Below are 21,573 nucleotides of genomic sequence, written 5' to 3'. Positions count from 1 at the left end.
AATAGGAACTCTTACTACTATCTCTATCAAAAGTCAGTATTTGGGAATGCCTTTTCAAAAATTAAGATTTTTTTCTCGATTATTTAAAATACAGAAACACTGATAATATGGTTACAAAAGAAGACCCTAAAAGTCAGACTGCCTAGATTTGCATTCTGGCTCCAAAAATTAATAGCAGTGTGACCATGGGCTAGTTTCTTAAAACTCTCTCAGCTTCTTCATTTTCAAGATGGGGATAATAATAATAACAATAATAAAACCTGATAATAGTACTAAATCAGTGGGCTGCAATGAATTCCACATAACACACTGGTTATGCAATAGGCATTAAATATACAAGTTAGCCAGTATTTTTTTAAAATGCATCCATAGCTCTATGATATACAGCAGCTGTATTCAAATGTATGCATGGACCTTTATTTTGAACACATGAAGCTCCTTTTAACATACGAAGTTTAAACTGCTCAGTTGGCAATTTACATTTTAAAAAGAAACAAACGACCAACCTGTAACTAAAATAAGCCAGTGAATATCTTCATACAGATCATCAAGCATTTTGTTGTCAATAGTGCCTGAACCAGGTGAAGCAAGTAATTGCTGCTGATGTCGTTGTAACTGACCATGGAGCCTTGTTACTCTTTCTTCTAATAAACTGGAAGAGGGGGGGAAAAAACCCAAAGCTTCATAAAGCTCAATAAGCAAAGATCTAGAACAACTCGTAATTTCCATTTATTAGACAACATAAATTAAGATGTTAGCGCAAAAACACATATATGAAAATATTATAGTACACAACTGTTCTCATAGCAATATAGGAACTGTGATTTATTGTTTATGACATAGAATTAAAACATCGCTTTACAAACAATCAAGGTTTACAACAGGCATTTGAAAACTGGTTATTCCAAGTTTTTATTGATATGGGTCAAATCATTTCTCATACCATGTTTTCCACAATCTCTCTGCCATCTATGCTGTAGTGCCTGGGCTCCAAATGTACAAGCCAAGGAATGCAATCATGAGTATGTTTCTGTCCATTTGTTCCAGTGTGCTGGGATACGGGGTGGGGGTGTTTAAAGTCTTTAAACACTTTAAGTGCTGTCCAGGGAATTGTGAATAGAGAATATTTGCTCCATGGGGTTTCTTTGGACTGTGTGTACCTTGTCAGAAGAGGTATACAGTGTTCTGCAGCAATTCTTCCTAGCATTCCTACACTGGCTAGTTGATCTGAAAACTGGTCTCGATCATCCTCTTGAAGTTCACTTATTTCTTCTTCCTCACGAGAGGCCACACCATTGGCAGTCTATTATCAACGAAAGAAATAAAAAGTGAGGAATGCATTCCTTTGTTCAATGAATTGTGTATTTCTGTTGCACTATAAAATAACTTTAGCACATCGCATGAAAAGGAGAGGTAGACAGAGCCAACCCAGTGGTCTAGGGCCTGCTATCTATCTATGATGACAACGCTAGTAGTTACAAAAGAAAGGGTGGAGGGAGACACAGAAGAGAAAGAAATGGAGGTTATTACCCCATGGTGCACATATATAAACACAGCAAACTGCACTCAAACCACCACCCACACCAGAGAATTTAACTTCTGTCACTGAAAAGATCTGACATCTTTAAGTCATTCGTATCACTGGACAACTAGGAAGACACAGGTGGGTAACTGAAAACTGAAGAGAAGAGGTGTAACTACAAAACATCAACTCATTTAGAAAATGGGGTAACTTTTGCTCTCTAATGCTCTCGGCAAATCTGAAGATGACCCTCCTAAATTTCTAGTCTTACACAATGTACAGTAGAATATAGACAAAACAAAGTTATGATGAAATAGATTTTTACTTACAATCTAGCTCAAAACTTACCAAATTCCTCGTGCCATCTGGAGCAGCGAGGTGGCACTGAATATAGGAATTGAAAACTTGAACTGCGTGTTGGGTAAAAAAGCCTTTATGGAAATGTTTGTCGTCTTGGACCAAAGTTAGCCAGGATTCTAGCAATTTGTCATATGCTTCCATGTATACCATGTCATCTTTATCAAGCTAAGAGAAAAGAACACTCATAAAACAAATGGCCAGAGAAATAAGATGGGAATTATAACAAGAGTTACAGAGTTATATGTACAAATTGTTTTATGAATTTTTCCTTCAGCAAAGGTTTCCAATTATTCAATAATCTAAAGCTAATTGAGCCCACTTTAAAATTAAACAAATATTGCAGTAAAAATGTACAAGCTTTTTGTTAAACCTTCTAACTTAATCTAAGTAATTCTTAAGCACAAAGGAATTAATGTTCACTTGTTTAGAAGACTGGCTGTTCAGTACTTTGTTGGAACATGTGCTTTTCAAATAAAAATCATATTAATATTTTTCCGTAGTCAAGAGAACTGTTAGAATAAAAATACTAAATGTGTACTTACTACACACTTTTAAATGATTTTAGAAAAAGTGAAGGATGATGAAAATAGACTGGCCTAATCAGCATATTTAAGAATATGTGGGGAGAACTTCATAGATGTTCCCTAACACTTTAGAACAAAAAAGAAAAACAAGGATAGGGCCTACACAGGAAGGAGTCTGGGGAGGATGCTGAGGCAGGAGGAACACCAGAAGCATGCGGACTCACAGAAACCAAAGTATGTGAGTACGAGGGTGGGGAAGCCAAGCAGACAGCAAGGAATATAGATTGGAATGGCACTAACAATTATGCAGGCTTGGATATTAAGTTTTTCACCATGTATAGGCTGTATCCTAAAATAACTTCAAAGTAAAGTATTCTGTCATATTGAGGAGGAAGAGTCTATACACAGAGATTAAGGATACCTCTATGGAGCCCAAAGTGTTTAATACTTAACATATCACTTAATTTTCTCACACTCTAACAAGAATCCACATCCTAATTTTGCCATCAATTACTGATCTGGGTACATAATTTAACCTATGTATTAATTTCTTCATCCACAAACTCACTAGATCACTATTCAATGAAACTCAGAATACTTAGTGTCAAGCACTACTGCTTAGTGCAGAAACTTAATGTACCCTTCTTTCATGCTTTCGAACTCAGTCCAACAGGGAAGAGCAAAAAGCAAACAAAAAATATCCTAAAGGCCATAAAGGATAAACATCATTTCAGGGTTTTTAACAACAGCATCTCTCATAAGAAATTTGTTATAAATTAAAGAATAGAGTTTTGAACTAGAGTTTGAACTACTCACCCTTAAAAGGTTTTGACATTTTGTTACCATGTTTCTGACATCTGTCACTAGGTAGTGAACCCTGGAACACTAAAGGTCAATAGGTCTAATTTATAACTTAGCTTTTCTGGTTTCTAAAGCAAACAGGCCCTCATCCTACAAAAACGGAACTCTGGAACCTTCACCAAAGATTATCATCTCAAACTGTTATTCTAGCAATTTGTCAATGACTCAAAAAAGAAAAGTAATGGAAGATCTATTTCAAGTATTCCAGATTACCCTGTACCCCCAGATCACAGTTATCTAAGCACCTATGTGAACTACTTCCGATGAACTGTGTTTTCTTATGCTTTCAGCTTTTATTAACCCACAGTATATTTAAAAACAAAACAAAACTAAAAAAAAAAAAAAAAAGGCGCCATTTTCTGGGTAAAATGGCCCTTTTATTTATTTTTAAAGATTCATTTATTTATTTGAGAGAGTGCAAGCATAAACAGGCGCACGCAAGTGGGGGGAGAGGCAGGAGAGGGAGAGAGAAACTCAAATGGATTCCACACTGAGAGCAGAGCCCAACATGGGGCTCCATCTCATGACCCTGAGATCAGACCTGAGCCAAAACCAAGAGTCGGGACGCTTTAACTGACTGTGCCATCAAGGCATCCCTAAAATGGACCTTTTAAAACATATAAAAATTTTAAGTCCTTTTGTGAAAAGTTTACATAAGAATGGAGGAAAAATGAAAAGAATGTCATTAGATAATTTAATAAGGATTTAAACAGAGAAAACCCAAATTTTTACCACATAGTTACCTGGCCTTCAAAGTATATTTACCAAAAATGAGCAATTCTTTGAATGCAACCAACTGGAACTTATTCATCTTATGAATAGTTAATGCTTATTATTTGTGTTCTATAAAGTTGTCACAAACACTGAGTTAGTAAACAGGTTAGGTTCCTTCTCTAGTCACTACATTTTCTACCATGTCAAGGTGAATAAGATCAATGCATAACCCTGTTTCATGCATAACCTAGTTTTATGTGTCTGTTTACAGACACCTAATTTAATATATACTCTTCATTCACTAATAATGAACTACCAATACCACTATAACTTATCTCTGATTAAGCTTATGGGATTCATGTATTTGCTCCATAGGGCACCTCACAGCCATCTTGCACGCAGGAATGCTAGACAGCACTTCAACACAGCACTCAGAGGCCATCCCAAATAGTGAAATTATCCAGGCAGTCACTGCACAGGAAGAACTTCAGTATTTTTGGACAAAAATTGAGAATACCCCATTTCACACAAAAATGCAAAAAATGTAGCACTAGAGAACGTGAAAGTTTGTTTACAATATGAAGGCTAAAACAGGAAGGCAGAGCATTTGCCTTGTTTGACCTCAGCTGGGAACAAGCATGTCAGGCAATTCCCATTTTTCATTAATCTCTGCATGTACATGTCCACAAATTATCGTGAGAGTGCCATGAGTGCTGATTCTGGGGTTACAAATAGCATGGGGGAGAATTTGCAAATAAGGAATTTGTGAATGAGGATACCGGTTCTTCTCGCTCAGGTATCATCAAAATGCAGTACACTTTTGAAAACTTTCATAGCTCATAATTTTTTGAAGGACAGCCATCCATATGCTTGGTTCCATAAATGCAAGAACATATTCATTAAGATTTATAAATACCTATGAAAATGATCAATTCAACCAAATTTTTTTCATTTCTACATCATTTATTTCTTTCCAACCATCTTTGTATATACTGCTTTCAGCACTAATACCATTATAAACTGTATTAAGTAAATTCTGTGGCACAAACATTAAAAAAATAAAGGAATACTGTCAACAATATGTGACAACTCAAACTCCTGCCACAAAATATCTGAAGTTTTTCCTGTGGAATGACTGACTGGATGAGAATGCCCTATTTTCCTGTTGTCCTTGGAAATACACTGTTTGCTCATGAGTTGATGAATTTGAAAAAATTTACCTAGGATATCATCAACTAAAACTCAATCTTTGATTTCACTTACACTATCAATTTTATCATCATTATTAGAGCTTAGCATGCTATCTTTTTACATTCATCTTCTAATTTGTTTTATCACTGTAAATTGTCTTATTCTGGCAATTTCCTCCTCTTTGTTACTATGGGCAGAAAAGAAAAAATTCTGAATTCCGAACAGGATCCAATGAAACAAAACAAAACAAAAAAGAAAGAACTTAAATGAAACTGAAAATCTAGACGCTGGTGGTATACAGAGGGTTAAAGAATGTCGTAAAAAATAGCCAAATAAAATCTGTTCAAGCATCATCTGTTGTCATGGGGCTGAGGATTCCACATCATTCACTGCCTCCTTTATAAAGCTTTGCAAGATATTTTTTTTCTACCTTTAGTTTTTCCTTAATATTAGAAAGAATTCCTCTGAGGAGCACGTGTGCTTCCTCTTTTTGCATGAGATCCTCTTAAGGAACCTTATCTCCCATCCCATTTTAAGTCTTTCAAATTCAAATCTAAAGAGTCAAATTTATTATTACATACAAAAGTAAGCTTCTAGCTTGCATATCACAATTGCTCTTTTTCTCTAATCTTGACTTTCTACTCTTATTGCTGATTGTTTTTTGCAAGTTTTAAAAGATTATTTTAAATGGCACCAGAAATCTTCTATGAAACAAAGGTTATTTTCAACTGCTATGCTTATCACCTTCCCTCTTTCCCTCTAGATCATGGACACTCTTCTAACCTCCCTGATTAGTGGAAGAGCAGCTGTGAAGAGTGGCCTAATGTAGAACAAGAAAACATTTGAAGGATTAACTGAATGTGAAACTGACTTAAGAATGTCTACTTATCAGCAGAGTAACATGGTGATTTGTATTAAGAATGTTTGCTGCAGCATTAAACTCATGCCAACAAATTTATGAACCATTTCCCTAATTATGATTTCTAACACTATTTTAATGACATGAAAAAATGCTCATAATAATATAATGATTTTGTTTTTATTTAAGTCTAATTAGTATGCCTTAAAATTTGGAAAAATACATTAAAACATTAATAGTAAGTTTCAGAAGGTGAAACTACAAGTGATTTGGTTTACTTCATTAGTCAAAAAAAAAAGATTTAAAAACAATTGAGTATTATTGTCCATAATACCAATACCAATATCAAAATATTGAGTATTAAATGTCCATAATTTGAGGGGGAAAAAGGTATTTATAAAACCTTAAGTGTGAATAAAGACATGCCAAGAAAGTGATAAGTAATGGGATTTTTGAAGAATTTTAATTTTTATGCACTGCTTGAATTACTTTTATCAATTAGCATATTCCATTTTCACATTAAAATTGTATTCTGAAATGATAGTAGTAACAAAATTAAAATTGTAACTGTGAAGAAAAAAGTGGAAGTAAAAACTTATCTTACAAAAAAAGGGACACACTCTTAGTATTTGGATCAAAAAAGAAAAAAGAAAACCTGAATACTCCCACAACTAACCATTTAAAATCTTTAGTACGTTTTAATCCTTCTCCAAAAGAAAATACCAGGCTCAGCAGATTTACAGGTGAGATCTAGTGAACTAGTAAAAAAACAAAGCAAAACAAAAAACAAAACAACTAATCTTATACAAACTGATCCAGAGAAGAGAAAAAAATGTGTTAGAGAGTGACCTGTGGAGCTGTTGTAATTCTGACAACGAACAAATCCAGCCGTTCATAAAAAGCCATGATACATGATCATCCAGTTGGGTTCAACTCAGAAATGCAAGGGTAATTTTACCATTAGAAATATCCATAAAAGCAATTCAGTTCATAACAGATTTAGCAGAAATGCATTTAATATCTAATACTCAATCATATTTTACAAAAACCTATTAGCAATTCTGATAAAGAATAGCTCAAAAATCTAGAGCAAACATTATTCCTAATGATGAACCAGAAAAGATGTCTTCTGTTACCTATTCAACACTGTACAATAAGAAAAAGACCTGTATTATACTGTAAGAGAAAAAATACAGATTGTGAAGTCTGAAAAGCAAAATTATCATTATTCACAGATGATATAATTGTCACAGAAGACTAAACAGATTCTAAAGACAAAATATTAGAACCAGTGAGAATTTAGAAAGGTTAGTAAATACCAGATCAATATACAAACACCAACTGCATTCTTCTATGCCAGCAGCAACCTGAAAAATTAAGTTTAAAAAAGATACTATTTACAATAGTAACAAAAACATAAGGTACTAAAAAATGTATTCCTTTAAATGAATTAGGGGTGACTGGGTGGCTTAGTTGTTAAAGCATCTGTCTTCAGCTCAGGTCATGATCCCAAGGTCCTGGGATCGAGCCCGGAGTCGGGCTCCCCAGGGAGCCTGCTTCTCCCTCTCCCACTTCCCCTGCTTGTGTTCCTTCTCTCGCTGTCTCTCTCTGTCAAATAAATAAATAAAATCTTTTAAAATAAAAAAAATTTTTAAAAATAAAGACAATGAATTAGAGAAATACCAGATTTACGGATAGAGTTAATATTGAGAGATATCCATTCTTCACTAAAGATTCCCCATAATCCCTACCACAATCCAACTTAACAAATTCACAAATTTCATATGGAAGAACTGACATATTTATATGGAAGAAAAGCCAAATACATCCAAGACTCTTCTGAAGAACTGGAAGGGAGTCGGGGTGAGGTGGGAGCATGTCCTATCAAATACCTAGACATCCCCTTAGAACAAAGCGAAATATAGGTGCAGAAATAGACACCTGACTGATGGAAGTGATTAGAGGACTCAGGAAACAGCCACTTTTATGTGAAAACTAGATATATGACAGCAATAGTCCTTTAAATCATTTAGAAATGAAGGGCTATTCAGTAAATGTGGCTGGCAGCAAAAGAAACCAGCAACAAAATGAAAAGACTACGGAATGGGAAAAAATATTTAGAAACCATAAATCTGATATGGGAGTAATATCCAAAAAATATAAAGAATTTATAGAACTCCATAGCAAAAAAACCCAATAATCCAATTTAAAAATGAACAAAGGACCTAAATAGACATTTTTCCAAAGAAGATATAAGAATGACCAACAGGTACATGAAAAGATGCTCGACATCACTAGTCATTAGGGAAATGCAAATCAAAATCAAAAAGGAGACATCATTTTACGCCTGTGAGAATGGCCATCATCAAAAGGACAAGAGATAATAAATAATGGCATGGATTAGGAGAAAAGGGAACCCTTGTGCATTGTTGGTAGGATCGTAAATTGGAGCAGCCACTATGGAAAACAGGACGGAGGACCCTCAGAAAATTAATAGAATTACCATTTGATCCAGCAGTTCTACTTCTGGGAATATATCCAAAGGAAATAAAAACTCAAAAAGATAATCTGCAACCCCACATTCACAGCAGCATTATTTACAACAACCAAGACATGGAAACAACCTAAGTGTCCATTAATAGATAAATAAATAAATTGTGGTATATAATATATACACTGGAATATTTTTCAACCGTTAAAAAAAAATCAGGAAAACCCACCATTTATGACAAAATGGATGGACCCTGAAGGCATTATGCCAAGTGAAATAAGTCAGAGAAAGATAAATACTGATCTCACTTATATATGGAACTAGAAAAAGAAGAACAACGACAACAACCCCACCAAACTCAGAAAAACACATCAGATTTGTTCTACCAGAGGTGGGGGTGAGAGGGAGAAATTGGTTAAAAGTGGTCAAAAGGCGGGGCGCGCCTGGGTGGCTCTGTCGTTAAGCGTCTGCCTTTCGCTCAGGGCGTGATCCCGGCGTTATGGGATCGAGCCCCACATCAGGCTCTTCTGCTGGAAGCCTGCTTCTTCCTCTCCCACTCCCCCTGCTTGTGTTCCCTCTCTCGCTGGCTGTCTTTCTCTGTCAAATAAATAAATAAAATCTTAAAAAAAAAAAAAAGTGGTCAAAAGGCACAAACTTTCAGTTATAAGATAAATAAGTTCTAGGGAAGTAAGGTACAACATGATGACTACAGTTAACACTGTTGTGTGATATATGGGAAAGTTGTTTGAGTAGATCCTAAGAGTTCTCATCACAAGGAGAAAATTTTTTTCTTTTTATTGTATCTATGAGATGATGGATGTTAACTAATAAACCTATTATGGTGATCATTTCACACATGTGTAAATCAAACCATCATGCCGTACATCTTAAACTTATACAGCAACGTATGTCAACTATTTCTCAATAAAAATGGGGAAAATACAAATATAAATAAATAAAAATCTGTTATCCATATGAAAAAAAGGGAAATTGGATCCCTACTTAATACCATATTCAAAATTAAAGTCTAAGATGGTAAAGTCATGAAAGGTAAACTTTTAAAACATTTAGAAGAAAACACAGGAAGAGTAGTTGTCTGAAACAAGGAACTAATAATGCAAATCATTTTTAAAAGTAATTTCTACACCCAACATGAGGTTCTACCTCACAACCCCGAGATCAAGAGCCGCATTGCTCTACTGACTGAGCCAGCTAGGCACCCCTAATAATGCCAATCATAAAAGAAATGACAGTAAGTTCAACTATACTAAGATGAAGAACATTAGTTCATCAAAAGATATCATAGAGTCTAAATGCAATATGATATTCAGGATTGGATTCCAAAACAAAAATGAGTGATGGAAAATTAGTGGAATCCAAATAAAGCATGTAAGTTTAGTTAGTAATAATGGTTTAGTTAGTAATAATGCATCCAATGTTAATGTCTTAGTTTTGACAAATGTAACATCGTTATATAACATGGTAAAATTAGAGGAAACTAGGTAAAGGGTACTGTCTTTGCAACTTTTCTGTAAACCTAAAATTATTCCAAATTAATAATAATAAGAAAGATACCATAAAGTGAAAAGAAGAGCCACAGAACTGGGAGGGTAGACCTGCAACAAATAACTGACAAAAAATTAGGGTACAGAATATATAAAGAATTTCTACAAAACAGTATGAAAAAGACAACCTGATAGGGAAATGGGCAATGGACTGAACAAGCATTTCAAAGGAATAACCACGGGAATCAGATATATATGAAAAAATGCTCAACATTACCAGCACCTTAATTATATAAATTAAGACCATGTCGTGTACTTACAAGTTTGGCAAAACTGTGATGGTGAAGACATGGATCAATGAAACTCACACACATCACTGCTGAACATGTAATTGGTCCCATCAGTTCAGAAACAATTTGGAACTACCTTGTAAAACTGAACATTTACATATCTTATCAACCAAAAATTCCATTTCTAGGTTTAGGCCTTAAAAAAGCTCTCATGAATGTATGCTAGGAAACACAGAAGTATGTTTACTGTAATGCTGTTTGAAGTGGCAAAAAAGGGAACCTCAAAAGTTCATTTACAGCAGAATGGAGAAAAATTGTGGTATAACACTCACACAATGATATATCTTATATGTAGAAATGATCAAAATTTCTAAAGCAAGAGAATGACAACATTCAGAACAGTGGTCACTTCTCTTGCAGGGGTGGAAGTGGGGAGAAGCTGGGGTCATGGGATTGGGATGAGTACACTGGTACCATCGACTGCAGTACTGGTGATGTTCTTGGGTTGGCTCATGGATTCACTCATGATCTGATGTTTTAGCACAACGTATTTTATATTTTGCCTGTATCAAATATGACATAATAAATAAAATCATCTACAGTGGTTTTGAGGACTAAAGAAAAGATCTATAAAATGAACAAACACAGTGCTAAATGGTCATGCACAGTGCTCAATGTGTTATTAGCAGCAGGAAAAAAGGGTGGTTTTATTCCTTCAACAAAATATATTGAATGCTAAGAGCGAAGCACTAGACTAGAGAGATGAATAAAATAGTTTCTTCCCAAAGAAACATCTGTGGCCTGTTTATATACTTAACAAAGCACGTGCTTTGCAGACATCATTTGTTAAGTCTTAACAGTTTATCTTGCCAAAATAAACAGACTGGTAACATATCGTAAGAGGAACTTATGGAATAGCATCCTCTGACCTCCAGGATTTCAAAAGGAAGAAGCAGGACATTTTCTTAAAGCTATTTTTGTTGTTCTTTAGTACATATGTAATGAATGTTATCATAGTTTAATTATTCATATATAGAAAAGTACAAATAAGATGTAAAAGCCTTAGAAGTTTTTATATTATTGAAAGAGCAATAATCCCTCCTATAAAGCCCTGATATTAGACAAGGCAGAAAACCAGACTGTAAGAGCCCCTATTAGATGGTAATTTAAATTAAGAACTAAAAACTTCTAAAGAGCCTTCTGGTTCCTTCTGAATACCAATACAAGTAACACATCAGGCAAAGTGTGAGAAATTTGGCTGATGACAATTGGCAACTAAATCTTTCAGTCTAATCACAGAGAACCGAAACCTAACCAAGTGCTTTTTCATAATACTTTGGCGCTGCTCCATGGCCACACTGGCCAACACCCAGCAGCCAAGCCAGAGCACGTGCACAGGGATGACGAAGGAGTCCAAGCTAGACACTATGTGCTCATGCCCTAAGTATTGTCAGGCCTGCTGCCAGAAAGTCTTTGGAGAGGGGCTTAGAGCTTATGAGACTACTTGACCCCACTTTACTCCATTTGGGAATGGAGGGTGAAGAAGGTAATCAAACTATGATAACAGCACTTACATTTCAATGCTCATAATTAACTTAGAAGTGTATAGAGGAGTGAATCTGGAGCCCTTCGGCCATAGAAAAATATCTTTTTTTATGTCTGTGTGAATGTAAAAAAAATAGTGGTTATTTATGAAGTTGCTGCTAAATGAAGCTTTCTAAAATAAAGATGTATATGTGAATCTGCTCCCCCCTTTTGACACTGAATTGAATTTCAGAAATTAAAATCCAACATTATTATTTGATTCCAACTATATGACATTCTGAAAAAGGCAAAAACTATGGAAATAGTAGAGGCTCCTGGGTGGCTCAGTCGGTTATGCGTCTGCCTTCGGCTCAGGACGTGATTCCAGGTTCCTGGGATCGAGCCCCACATTAGGCTCCTTGATCAGCAGGTGCCTGCTTCTCCCTCTCCCACTGCCTGCTGCTCCCCCTGCTTGTGCTCTCTCTGTCAAATAAATAAATAAAATGGTTTTTAAAACCCCCAAAACTATGGAGATAGTAAAAAGATCAGTGATTGCCAGGGGTAAGGTAAGGAGGTGGAGCACAGAAGATTAAGGCCCTGAAACTATCCTGTATGATACTGTAATGGTGAATACACATCATTGCCCATTAGTCAAAATCCACAGAACATGTAATACCAAGAGTGAATTCTAATGTGAACTATGGACTTTGGGGGATAAGGATGTGTCAGTCCTGGTTCATCAACTGTAACAAATGTTTACCACACTCGTGGGGGGATGTTGATAGTAGGGGAGGCCCTTTGCATTTGTAGGAGTAGGGGGGGAGGGATGGGATATGGGAACTCCGATGTTCCATTCAATTTTGCTATAAATCTAAAACTGTTTTAAATAATAAAGTCTGAGTGTACGTATACCTAATATCAGATACTGTAAAAGTACATAAGATAACTCTTGCATTGAAAATACATCTCATGCTAGAGTAGTTCTAAATTTGATTGTTATGCTATAAACAACTCCAAATCTACTCCTAACTACTACAGGACTACGGTTACTATCAGATATTTAAGTATGATCCATCCCACTACAATAGAGCTTTTTTCTACGAACAGCAAATAACCAACATGAGAACTCCAAAAATTGTCCATGAAATTGAAAAGCTCATTCTTTGATCATCAGTATTTTCTTCATATGTAAACATAAATTACATGAGTTAGTAAAAAAAAAAAAGCATATGATTCAGACATAAAAAATGAAGTAAGATGGATATGGATAATTCATTCTCACACAGAAAATTTTATTTCTAAGGAATAATCTTTAAGAAGTTTCTTAACCTGGGATGCCTGGGTGGCTCAGCTGGTTAAGCCTCTGCTTTTGGCTCAGGTTATGATCCCAGGGTCCTGGGATCAAGACCCGCATCGGGCTCCCTGCTCTGCGGGGAGCCTGCTTCTCCCTCTCCTGCTCCCTCTGCTTGTGCTTTCTATGTCAAATAAATAAAATCTTAGGGGGGAAAAAAAAAGAAGTTCCTCAACCTGGTTTAACTTTGCGTTCCATATTTCTGGCCTGAGGCTGCTGCTACTATATTCCTCTTTACAAGGACTTGGGAGTGAAAACAAATTAAACAATCAGAGATTGTAGAGGCTAGGAAAAAGTGCCAAGAACACCAACCAGAAGTTCACTAGCAGTGTTCTATTGCAGACATGATGAAAATATCATTTGGCAGAAGTAACTGATGAGACAAAAACGTGCCTGCGATAAAAGAAGGGAGAGAAGAAAACTCCAAGTAAATGTAAGAATAAAAAAAGGTTCTATCGATACACTATTTCTTAATCTGGAGGTTGGTATACAGTTGTTCATTTTATGATTTTTTATAACTTTTATATACATATGAAATTTTTTACTTTATATGAATGAAATACTTCACAGTAAGTTTAAAATTTATAGGCACTGGCACAACCCCCAAGTCCAATGACAGATCAAATAATATATGTAGTGCACAGTGTAAAGCATTAAAAAGAAAGGACATACAAAAGATTAAAGACTCAAAGAACTCTATTAGTTTATGCTATTATTCATCTGTTGGAAGAATTTAGATTCTTTTCCTGGTGTAGCATTATTTAAGGCAAATATGGAAATATAGATAAAACCACAGAAATGTCACAAATAAAATTTCACGAACTCTACTTAAAAATTTAGAAGTCTTTGGGTGTTAAATGCAAAAGGAATTAATTCCCTTATTTTTTTTTTCTTCTAGCTAGTCCTAAAGGCAAAGAATTAATTTAACTTCAGCATACCTATGCAGCTGACAGTATTCCTGGCTTCTAAAAGACCCCAAGAGAAATTGATTTAGTGGACAAGTATTGCAGCTGTTAGAAGAATCCTATAGATAGATCACTGGGGGGAAAAAATCTGCCCCCATAAAAACACCAAGAGTCTGAGTTGCAATTTTCAGAGTTTTTAAACATTACAAATTCTTCAATATACTTTCTTCCTTTTAAAAATGCATATGAATTTTCAAATTCTTTTTTTTTTTTAAAGATTTTATTTATTTATTTGACAGAGATAGAGACAGCCAGCGAGAGAGGGAACACAAGCGGGGGGAGTGGGAGAGGAAGAACCAGGCTCATAGCAGAGGAGCCTGATGTGGGGCTCGATCCCAGAACGCTGGGATCACGCCCTGAGCCGAAGGCAGACGCTTAACCACTGTGCCACCCAGGCGCCCCTGAATTTTCAAATTCTTAATACTAAGAATGTATATGCATCAATCACCATGCTTGGCACATGGCAAGTATCAATAAATATTTATGGAATTGAATTAATCTAGCAATAATGCTCATGGGCCAACATCTCAGGGACTTGTCTGGCTTATAAGGGGTAGAGGGCAATCCCTTTTTTCTGCCTTACTCTAGTGTTCAATTTGAACCCCTGGCACATTAGATCTGGTTATGCTTCTAATGCTAATAATACTGTTTTAAACAATACAAAGGATACCAAATGGAACAACAGTTATGACAGTAGGTAAGCTTTACTCTCAACCAACTATACTCCACCTCAAGTGCAAGAATTCTGTAAAAACATAAACACTGGTTCTGTGCTATGAGCACAGCAAATTGAGAAAACCAGAGGTGACTCATACACAAGTCAGGAAAACACTGCATTGGTAAAATTATGATCCAAAGGATTAAATAAAACAGTGAAATTATTTTTTAAAGACTTCTTTAAATAAGAATCTTTATTTAAGGTGTAATAGTAGCCCATTTTCTTCCAAATACCCTAATAGAGGTAAAGCTGTTAGTATTAAAAAGAAGTATACTTTAAACGTGCACGGTTTAAAATATATTAATGCACCTCATCTAATTCTTTTTTTAAACTCTTTCAAGCAGATGAAATGAATGCACATAATGGGGCTGGACAGCTGTCTTGCTCTCTACAGTATCACCAATTTATTCTTTCCTGGCCATCAGAACGACTGGGTGGGGAGGTTGGCATGGCTTCTCAAACAGTCCCATCCTCTTGTGAGTTAAGGGGCAAGGCTGATGACATGTGTATATTGTACGGACATCGCCATGCCAGCAAGTGAGTTAATAGCTTTCCCTCTTATCACTGAAATATCCCAAATTTATGCTTCCCACTTCCCAATTTCAATTTATAATTTGGCTTCAATGCTTTCCTTTTCACTACATCTCCTCTCCACAAAGTAATTGTCCACTGAGCCAGAGAAAACAGATTTTGAATGAAGAATGCTGAACTTCACATGTACTCACTCACCCAGCAAACTGCAAAGTTACTTAACCATGTTACACTCTATAACCACTTCCTAACAACTTTATCAAATATCTTTCTCTTTACTGTCTTGCCCTGCCGGTCTTGAGCTTACAGATGTACTACAACTAAAGTTTTTTTTTCTTTTTTTTCTTTTTTTTTTTTTTTTTAAAGATTTTATTTATTTATTCGACAGAGATAGAGACAGCCAGTGAGAGAGGGAACACAAGCAGGGGGAGTGGGAGAGGAAGAAGTAGGCTCATAGCAGCGGAGCCTGATGTGGGGCTCGATCCCATAACGCTGGGATCACGCCCTGAGCCGAAGGCAGACGCTTAACCGCTGTGCCACCCAGGCGCCCCTAAAGTTTTTTTTTCTTGGGGCGCCTGGGTGGCTCAGTCACTTAAGTTAAGTGTCTGCCTTCAGCTCAGGGCGTGATCCTGGTGTTGTGGGATCGAGCCCCACATCAGGCTCCTCTGCTGGGAGCCTGCTTCTTCTTCTCCCACTCCCCCTGCTTGTGTTCCCTGTCTTTCTGGCGGTCTCTCTCTCTGTCAAATAAATAAATAAAATCTTAAAAAAAAAAAAGTTTTTTTTTTTCTTTCTTTAAAGATTTTATTTATTTATTTGCTAGAGAGAGCACACAAGAGGGCGAGCGAGCAAGAGCACAAGCAGGGGGAGCAGCAGACAGACGGTGAAGCAGGCTCCCTGCTGAGCAAGAAGCCTGATGCCAGACTCGATCCCAGGACTCTGGGATCATGACCTGAGCCAAAGGCAGCCGCTTAACTGACTGAGCCACCCAGGCGTCCCTAAAGCTTTTTCTTTACAAAGTATACCTACCACCACCTCCTTTACATACCCACCCAGAAACACACATACACTTCATACATTCCAAGGTTTAAGCGTCATGCTTGGCTGCTCTACTCAATTAACTGAACAAGTTATGTGGCTCCCACTGAGGGCTGAACTTAAAATTTTCTATTGACAAAAGAAACCAGGAAACAAACTAGAGTTATAGAGTTCAAGTCATAGTCTCTTCAAATTTCATTGCATTGATTCAAATGGATGTACCAGTATTATAAACATTTTATAAAACAATTGATACAACATGAACAATTATTTTGTTAGAACTTGAATTTTTAAGGCAATGGTTCCATCTTTACAGTCATTCTCACCTCTTCAGTCCAGCAATAGACAATATCTGATTTCTGGGGTGCAATGAAAAAATTCTTGGCTTCAGGAAGCCTCAAGTAATACCAGGAAATTTTAACAGCCAACAGAACTTGGCTGAAGATTGGAATTACTCTTTTTGAGCACAGACTTTCAGTTCACTGCAAGTTGAAGAGCAGTCATAAATAACTGTCTTCACACACAGGCTAAAGCCACGAAGCAAAGACACGTTACATGAAATGCACATTAGTATCACAAATTTCTCTTCCCATGGAGATTTTTTTTTCTTGCTACAGCCACATAATCACCATCGGAGGCATACACTTCTAAAAAAGGAGACAATCTATATGTATTCCTAAATAAATACAGTTTTGAAAAAAATACTCTCACAGTAACACGTAAGTGTATATGCTGAAACTCTTTTCCTATTGGGGCAAAAAAAAAAAGCCCTCCCTCGCTATTAGAGTGAAACAAAACATTTCACAAAATTAAAATTGTAAAGAAAAGTAATATAAAACTACTGGTTTGCACAAAACTCAAGAACTTGTCTTCCCTTGGTAAGACAGTGTACACAACACAGGCTCTCAATAAGTGCTATTATTATAAAGATTCATTTTTATCATTATTATTCCACATTTTATTATACATACTGTAAGGCACTTCCATATAGTTAATCCACTCCACAGAACATGAGAGGAATTATTATTCTACCTATATCGATATGCTCAAAAAGGTTAAGCAATTTGTTCAAAGTTCTGTAGTTCATAATTACTTGGCTCATGAAAGTACTGTCTCCTTCCAACATTCATGATCTTTCTGTATCATGCTGACTCTCAAAGCGGTTTTTTTTTAAATGTCTCAATTTTTCTACTTTTACTTAAAAGATCATTTTTTGAATGCATTTTTCCATCTGAGGTCAACAACTATGTATTATGTACTAGTACTACAATCACTGGGTGCCCAAGGAAACAAAAGATGATGTGACCTGTGTCCCAGAACTTCCACTATGGTTTGGCTAGATTTGTTCATGTATTTTGGTATTACATGCACATTCCCCAGGCTCCCCTCCCCCAGCACACATAAGATATAATGAAAACCACACAAGGTTAAGATGACATTTAGGAGGATTTGTTTAGTCTTCCGGCAACTCATCCTGAGGGGCTCCCTCTTAGCCCTCAACTTCACCAAACCTCGCCTATCTGGATACTCTAATACAGAGCTTTAGACAAATCCTTCCCCCTTTGCCTTTTTAAATAGGTAACCAATATTTTTATCAATTTAAATTCAATTAATTAACATAGAGTATATTAGTTTCAGAGGTAGACAACCAATTTTTTTTAAAGATTTTATTTATTTACTTGACAGAGAGCAGGAGAGAGAGAGAGAGCACAAGCAGAGGGAGAGGGAGAAGCAGGCTTCCCATTGAGCAGGGAACCTGATTCAGGGCTCAATCCCAGGACTCGGGGATCATAACCTAAGCCGAAGGCAGACACTTAACCAACTTACCAATGCCCAGGCGTCCCAGTAAACAATTATTTTTAAAACCATTTTTAAACCTCATAAACAGATCAATTAAAAGAAATTAATTAAAATGAATGAAAAAAATAACTTTTCTTAAATGAAATCCATTAGGTATATCATATCTACAGCACACCTTCTTGCGAAACAAGCAAAATATACATCAACTCTGAAAGTGTACCTAGGCTGTATACTCTAAAATTTCTCTATCAATCTTGACAGAAAAATTGTTTTCCAAGTTGTCAGTCTCCTGGTCAAAATAAATGAATTCTAAACTTAAAATCTGCAAACAAGAATGTTATGTATCTTCCAGCAATTCTTCTATAAAATGTTTAGGAACTTCCTTAACCCACAAAAAGAAACTAAAAAATTGCTGTGTTTCTAAATATGTAATCAACATACTGTTTAATCCACCTGGTTTAGAAGACAGAACAAACAAACCGAGGGGGGAGAAAGTACAATGAAACCATGTTAAATGAAACCTGAAATTTGTGATAATTTCAAAGGGGTTTGAATCAAGCTTGAATACTTAAAATTTCCTGGTATTTCCATGCTCAGAACATAATTTTTCCCCCTGAGAAATACAAATCTCACATATGATGCCTTTAAACTTCTATTCCCCTACTACCTACATTTTTTCCCAACACACAAATATCTGCCTGACCTGGTTCCTTTCCTCATCAAACCACTGCAGTGTCCAACTACATAAATCATTCTCAAGTTCTCTATCTTCTGATCACCCCTAAAGGGATATGAAAACTCACACAGATGTTGCCAGACCCCCAACAAAACAACTCAGTTAGGATTTAACATAAAATTCAAACAGGTATCTACAAATATTCTTTTTACATACAACCGTTGAAAAAAATCCACATTTTGATTCATAAAAAGAAAAATTAGTTTCAACAATTTAAGAACCACTGCAGAGGAAAAAATCAATTATTTCCCATGATTAATGTAGTTATTCACAGTAAGCATTATAAACACAGCTGTGTTGTCAAGGAGTTTTAGTTTCCTAAATTAAATTTTGTATTTGGAAAATATACATTCAAAAACTTGTACCAAAAAAACACCTTTAGTACTGTTATTGATCTTAAAGAAAATTAAATTCTACCAAGATATACTGTTAAACCACAGCATCAAAAAAATTAAAGAGTACAGCCTAATCAAAACCAGCATGGTTACAATTTTTGAACCAAATTATATTTATATAATTTCTGGGTAATTCCAAAATTTTTTAATCCTCAAAAAAAAATACAAAATACTATATTAGCAGCTTTTAAACTTAAAATTTTCATTGTTAAAATGGGCTTGCAACATAATTCTTAATATAGTCACTTCATTCCATTTCTTACATTCAGACATTCAATTACCTCAAAATTAAAATCTTAACACCAATAAGTTTAATCTATTAAAGTGATTTTAATCCACAAGATTTTAAAAGTGATGTTTCTAAACACAGATTACAAATAATTTGCACATATAAGCAAAAATGCAAGTTTAACAATAGCTAGCACTTGCTTAATTACTTGTCATGAGAAATGCTGCAGAGGCACAGCAAATTTCCTTGTAAAAAACGGACACATTTTATTTTAGAAAAGGCACTCACCACTTCTTCCAATGCAGCACTTCGCCCAAAAGAACAAGTGAGGTGTGTGAGGCAGTTAACAAAGGACGAGAAAAGTTCATTTGGAATGGCAGTTAAAACATTTCGAGGGAACACAGTTATCAGGTTGCTGATAATGCTGGAGATTCCCACAGCTTCTGAATCTTCTATTTCAATTCTACAAATCAAGTAATGAGTATTATTAAGTGGCAGTAGAAAAAAAGTCCCAAAACCTCATTTCCAAACATGCAAATATTATCACCCATTCATTTTTAAAGGCGTGTCTCTGTGTATTAATTTCAAATTACCCATATAAATATACTTCAAAATATAAACAGGGAAAAAAATTACTAGTTTCTTTTTCTCCTCTAATGTTAAACATAAAGAAAAAACTGAAAGTTCCTTCTTCAGTTATAAAGGGCAAGTATACCTACCCATTGATAGTATTCAGTAATCCCTCAATGAAGTGTGCTAGATAATCAACTTGTGATCCTTCATCGGGGAAGATGGGTCCATGAAGAGAAGCTAACTGGGCAAGGCACTGAAGAGAATCTTGTGCCATATCTGAATCTTCTCTGATTTTTCGATGTACCTGTTAGAAAGAATTACTAATCCATAAAAATAAATTCTTCTTTTGTAAGGGTCACGTGTCTATCATGCCGAATGAGGTAAGAGAAAAATTCACTGTAGCTGGTTATTTCTAGAAAATTAATTCCTGAACTTAACTAAATTTGAAAATTGTCCCTCAGTCCACTTTACATTATAGGCCATGATTTTAAACTTGTCAAGTAATTTTTAACTGAGGGCTACCTACATTTTGAAAATTGAACTGTCTCCAGCATGTTATGACAAAGAGAGAAACAGATGCCAGCCAGTCAGACATACTGCTTCTTCTAAAAACAGCAACAACGACAGTCATCTGTATTATGCTAACTATGCCTAGCTACAGCTTCTTGCTAAAGTTAGCAGACAAGTTCAATCAAGAGTATATAGATGCTGCTTTAGCAGAAGTAAACAGTTGCACACTTACAAAACCAATATACCTTTCAATCCCTAGACATTCACTCATTCAACCAGTATATAAGCACACTCTTTCATTACTCTGAGATTGCCCACAATTTGTTTGAATTTCATTTTATCCTGTATCATTGCTGTTAATAATGGCTAAAATTTTTAAATTTTATTTAAATTATATTTAAGTCCACTTTAAACCTCATCTAGATCTCATCTCAATGATGCAATACTGATGTGAAACACCTGGTGCACAGTATTCTGTACGAAGGAAATGCTCCTGAAATACAGCTCCCTAGTTTTACAGTGTTATTAATATTCTCAGATTTTAAAAATGTTTCGTTTCTGTGATCTGACAAAATTAAAGAGCCAAGGAAAATACATTTTGTAAAGAAATTACAGATAATTTTTTATCCTAATCCACCAACCACATTTAACAGCAATCATTTTCTACTTTCCACAAACATTTGACTTCTCCATCCCTTTTCTTACACAAATCTCTTTGCTTTCTGAATGTCACAAAATTTTAAACATTAGGTCTCTATTTGTGTCAAGTCATGTCCACTCTGACTCTGCAAATCATTTATAAATTAGTTGACGTTAGCATATTTCTCTTAAGTATGCACAGGTACATTTTTGGGACACAGTGAAGAGACACTCAAATCCTTATTCACAG

The 21,573-nt window shown here is 35.5% G+C and overlaps 1 protein-coding gene across 1 annotated transcript in view; it reads right to left on the bottom strand.

The window, feature by feature from the left end:
• The window catches only part of XPO4 (exportin 4), a 121,240-nt gene that overhangs the window by 25,565 nt on the left and 74,102 nt on the right, over positions 1 to 21,573 (bottom strand). Inside the window, exons 8-12 of the mRNA XM_026492962.4 lie at positions 20,321 to 20,478; positions 19,890 to 20,064; positions 1,871 to 2,047; positions 1,161 to 1,303; positions 507 to 652 (exon numbers count right to left, since the gene is read on the bottom strand). Coding sequence (XP_026348747.1) covers positions 507 to 652; positions 1,161 to 1,303; positions 1,871 to 2,047; positions 19,890 to 20,064; positions 20,321 to 20,478 — 799 coding nt within the window. The remainder of the gene's footprint in view (positions 1 to 506; positions 653 to 1,160; positions 1,304 to 1,870; positions 2,048 to 19,889; positions 20,065 to 20,320; positions 20,479 to 21,573) is intronic.

Source organism: Ursus arctos, unplaced genomic scaffold (genome assembly GCF_023065955.2).
Source record: "Ursus arctos isolate Adak ecotype North America unplaced genomic scaffold, UrsArc2.0 scaffold_10, whole genome shotgun sequence".
Lineage (NCBI taxonomy): Eukaryota > Metazoa > Chordata > Mammalia > Carnivora > Ursidae > Ursus > Ursus arctos.
Note: the sequence above shows the minus strand (reverse complement) of the source record. Positions and strands in the feature narration are given on the sequence as shown.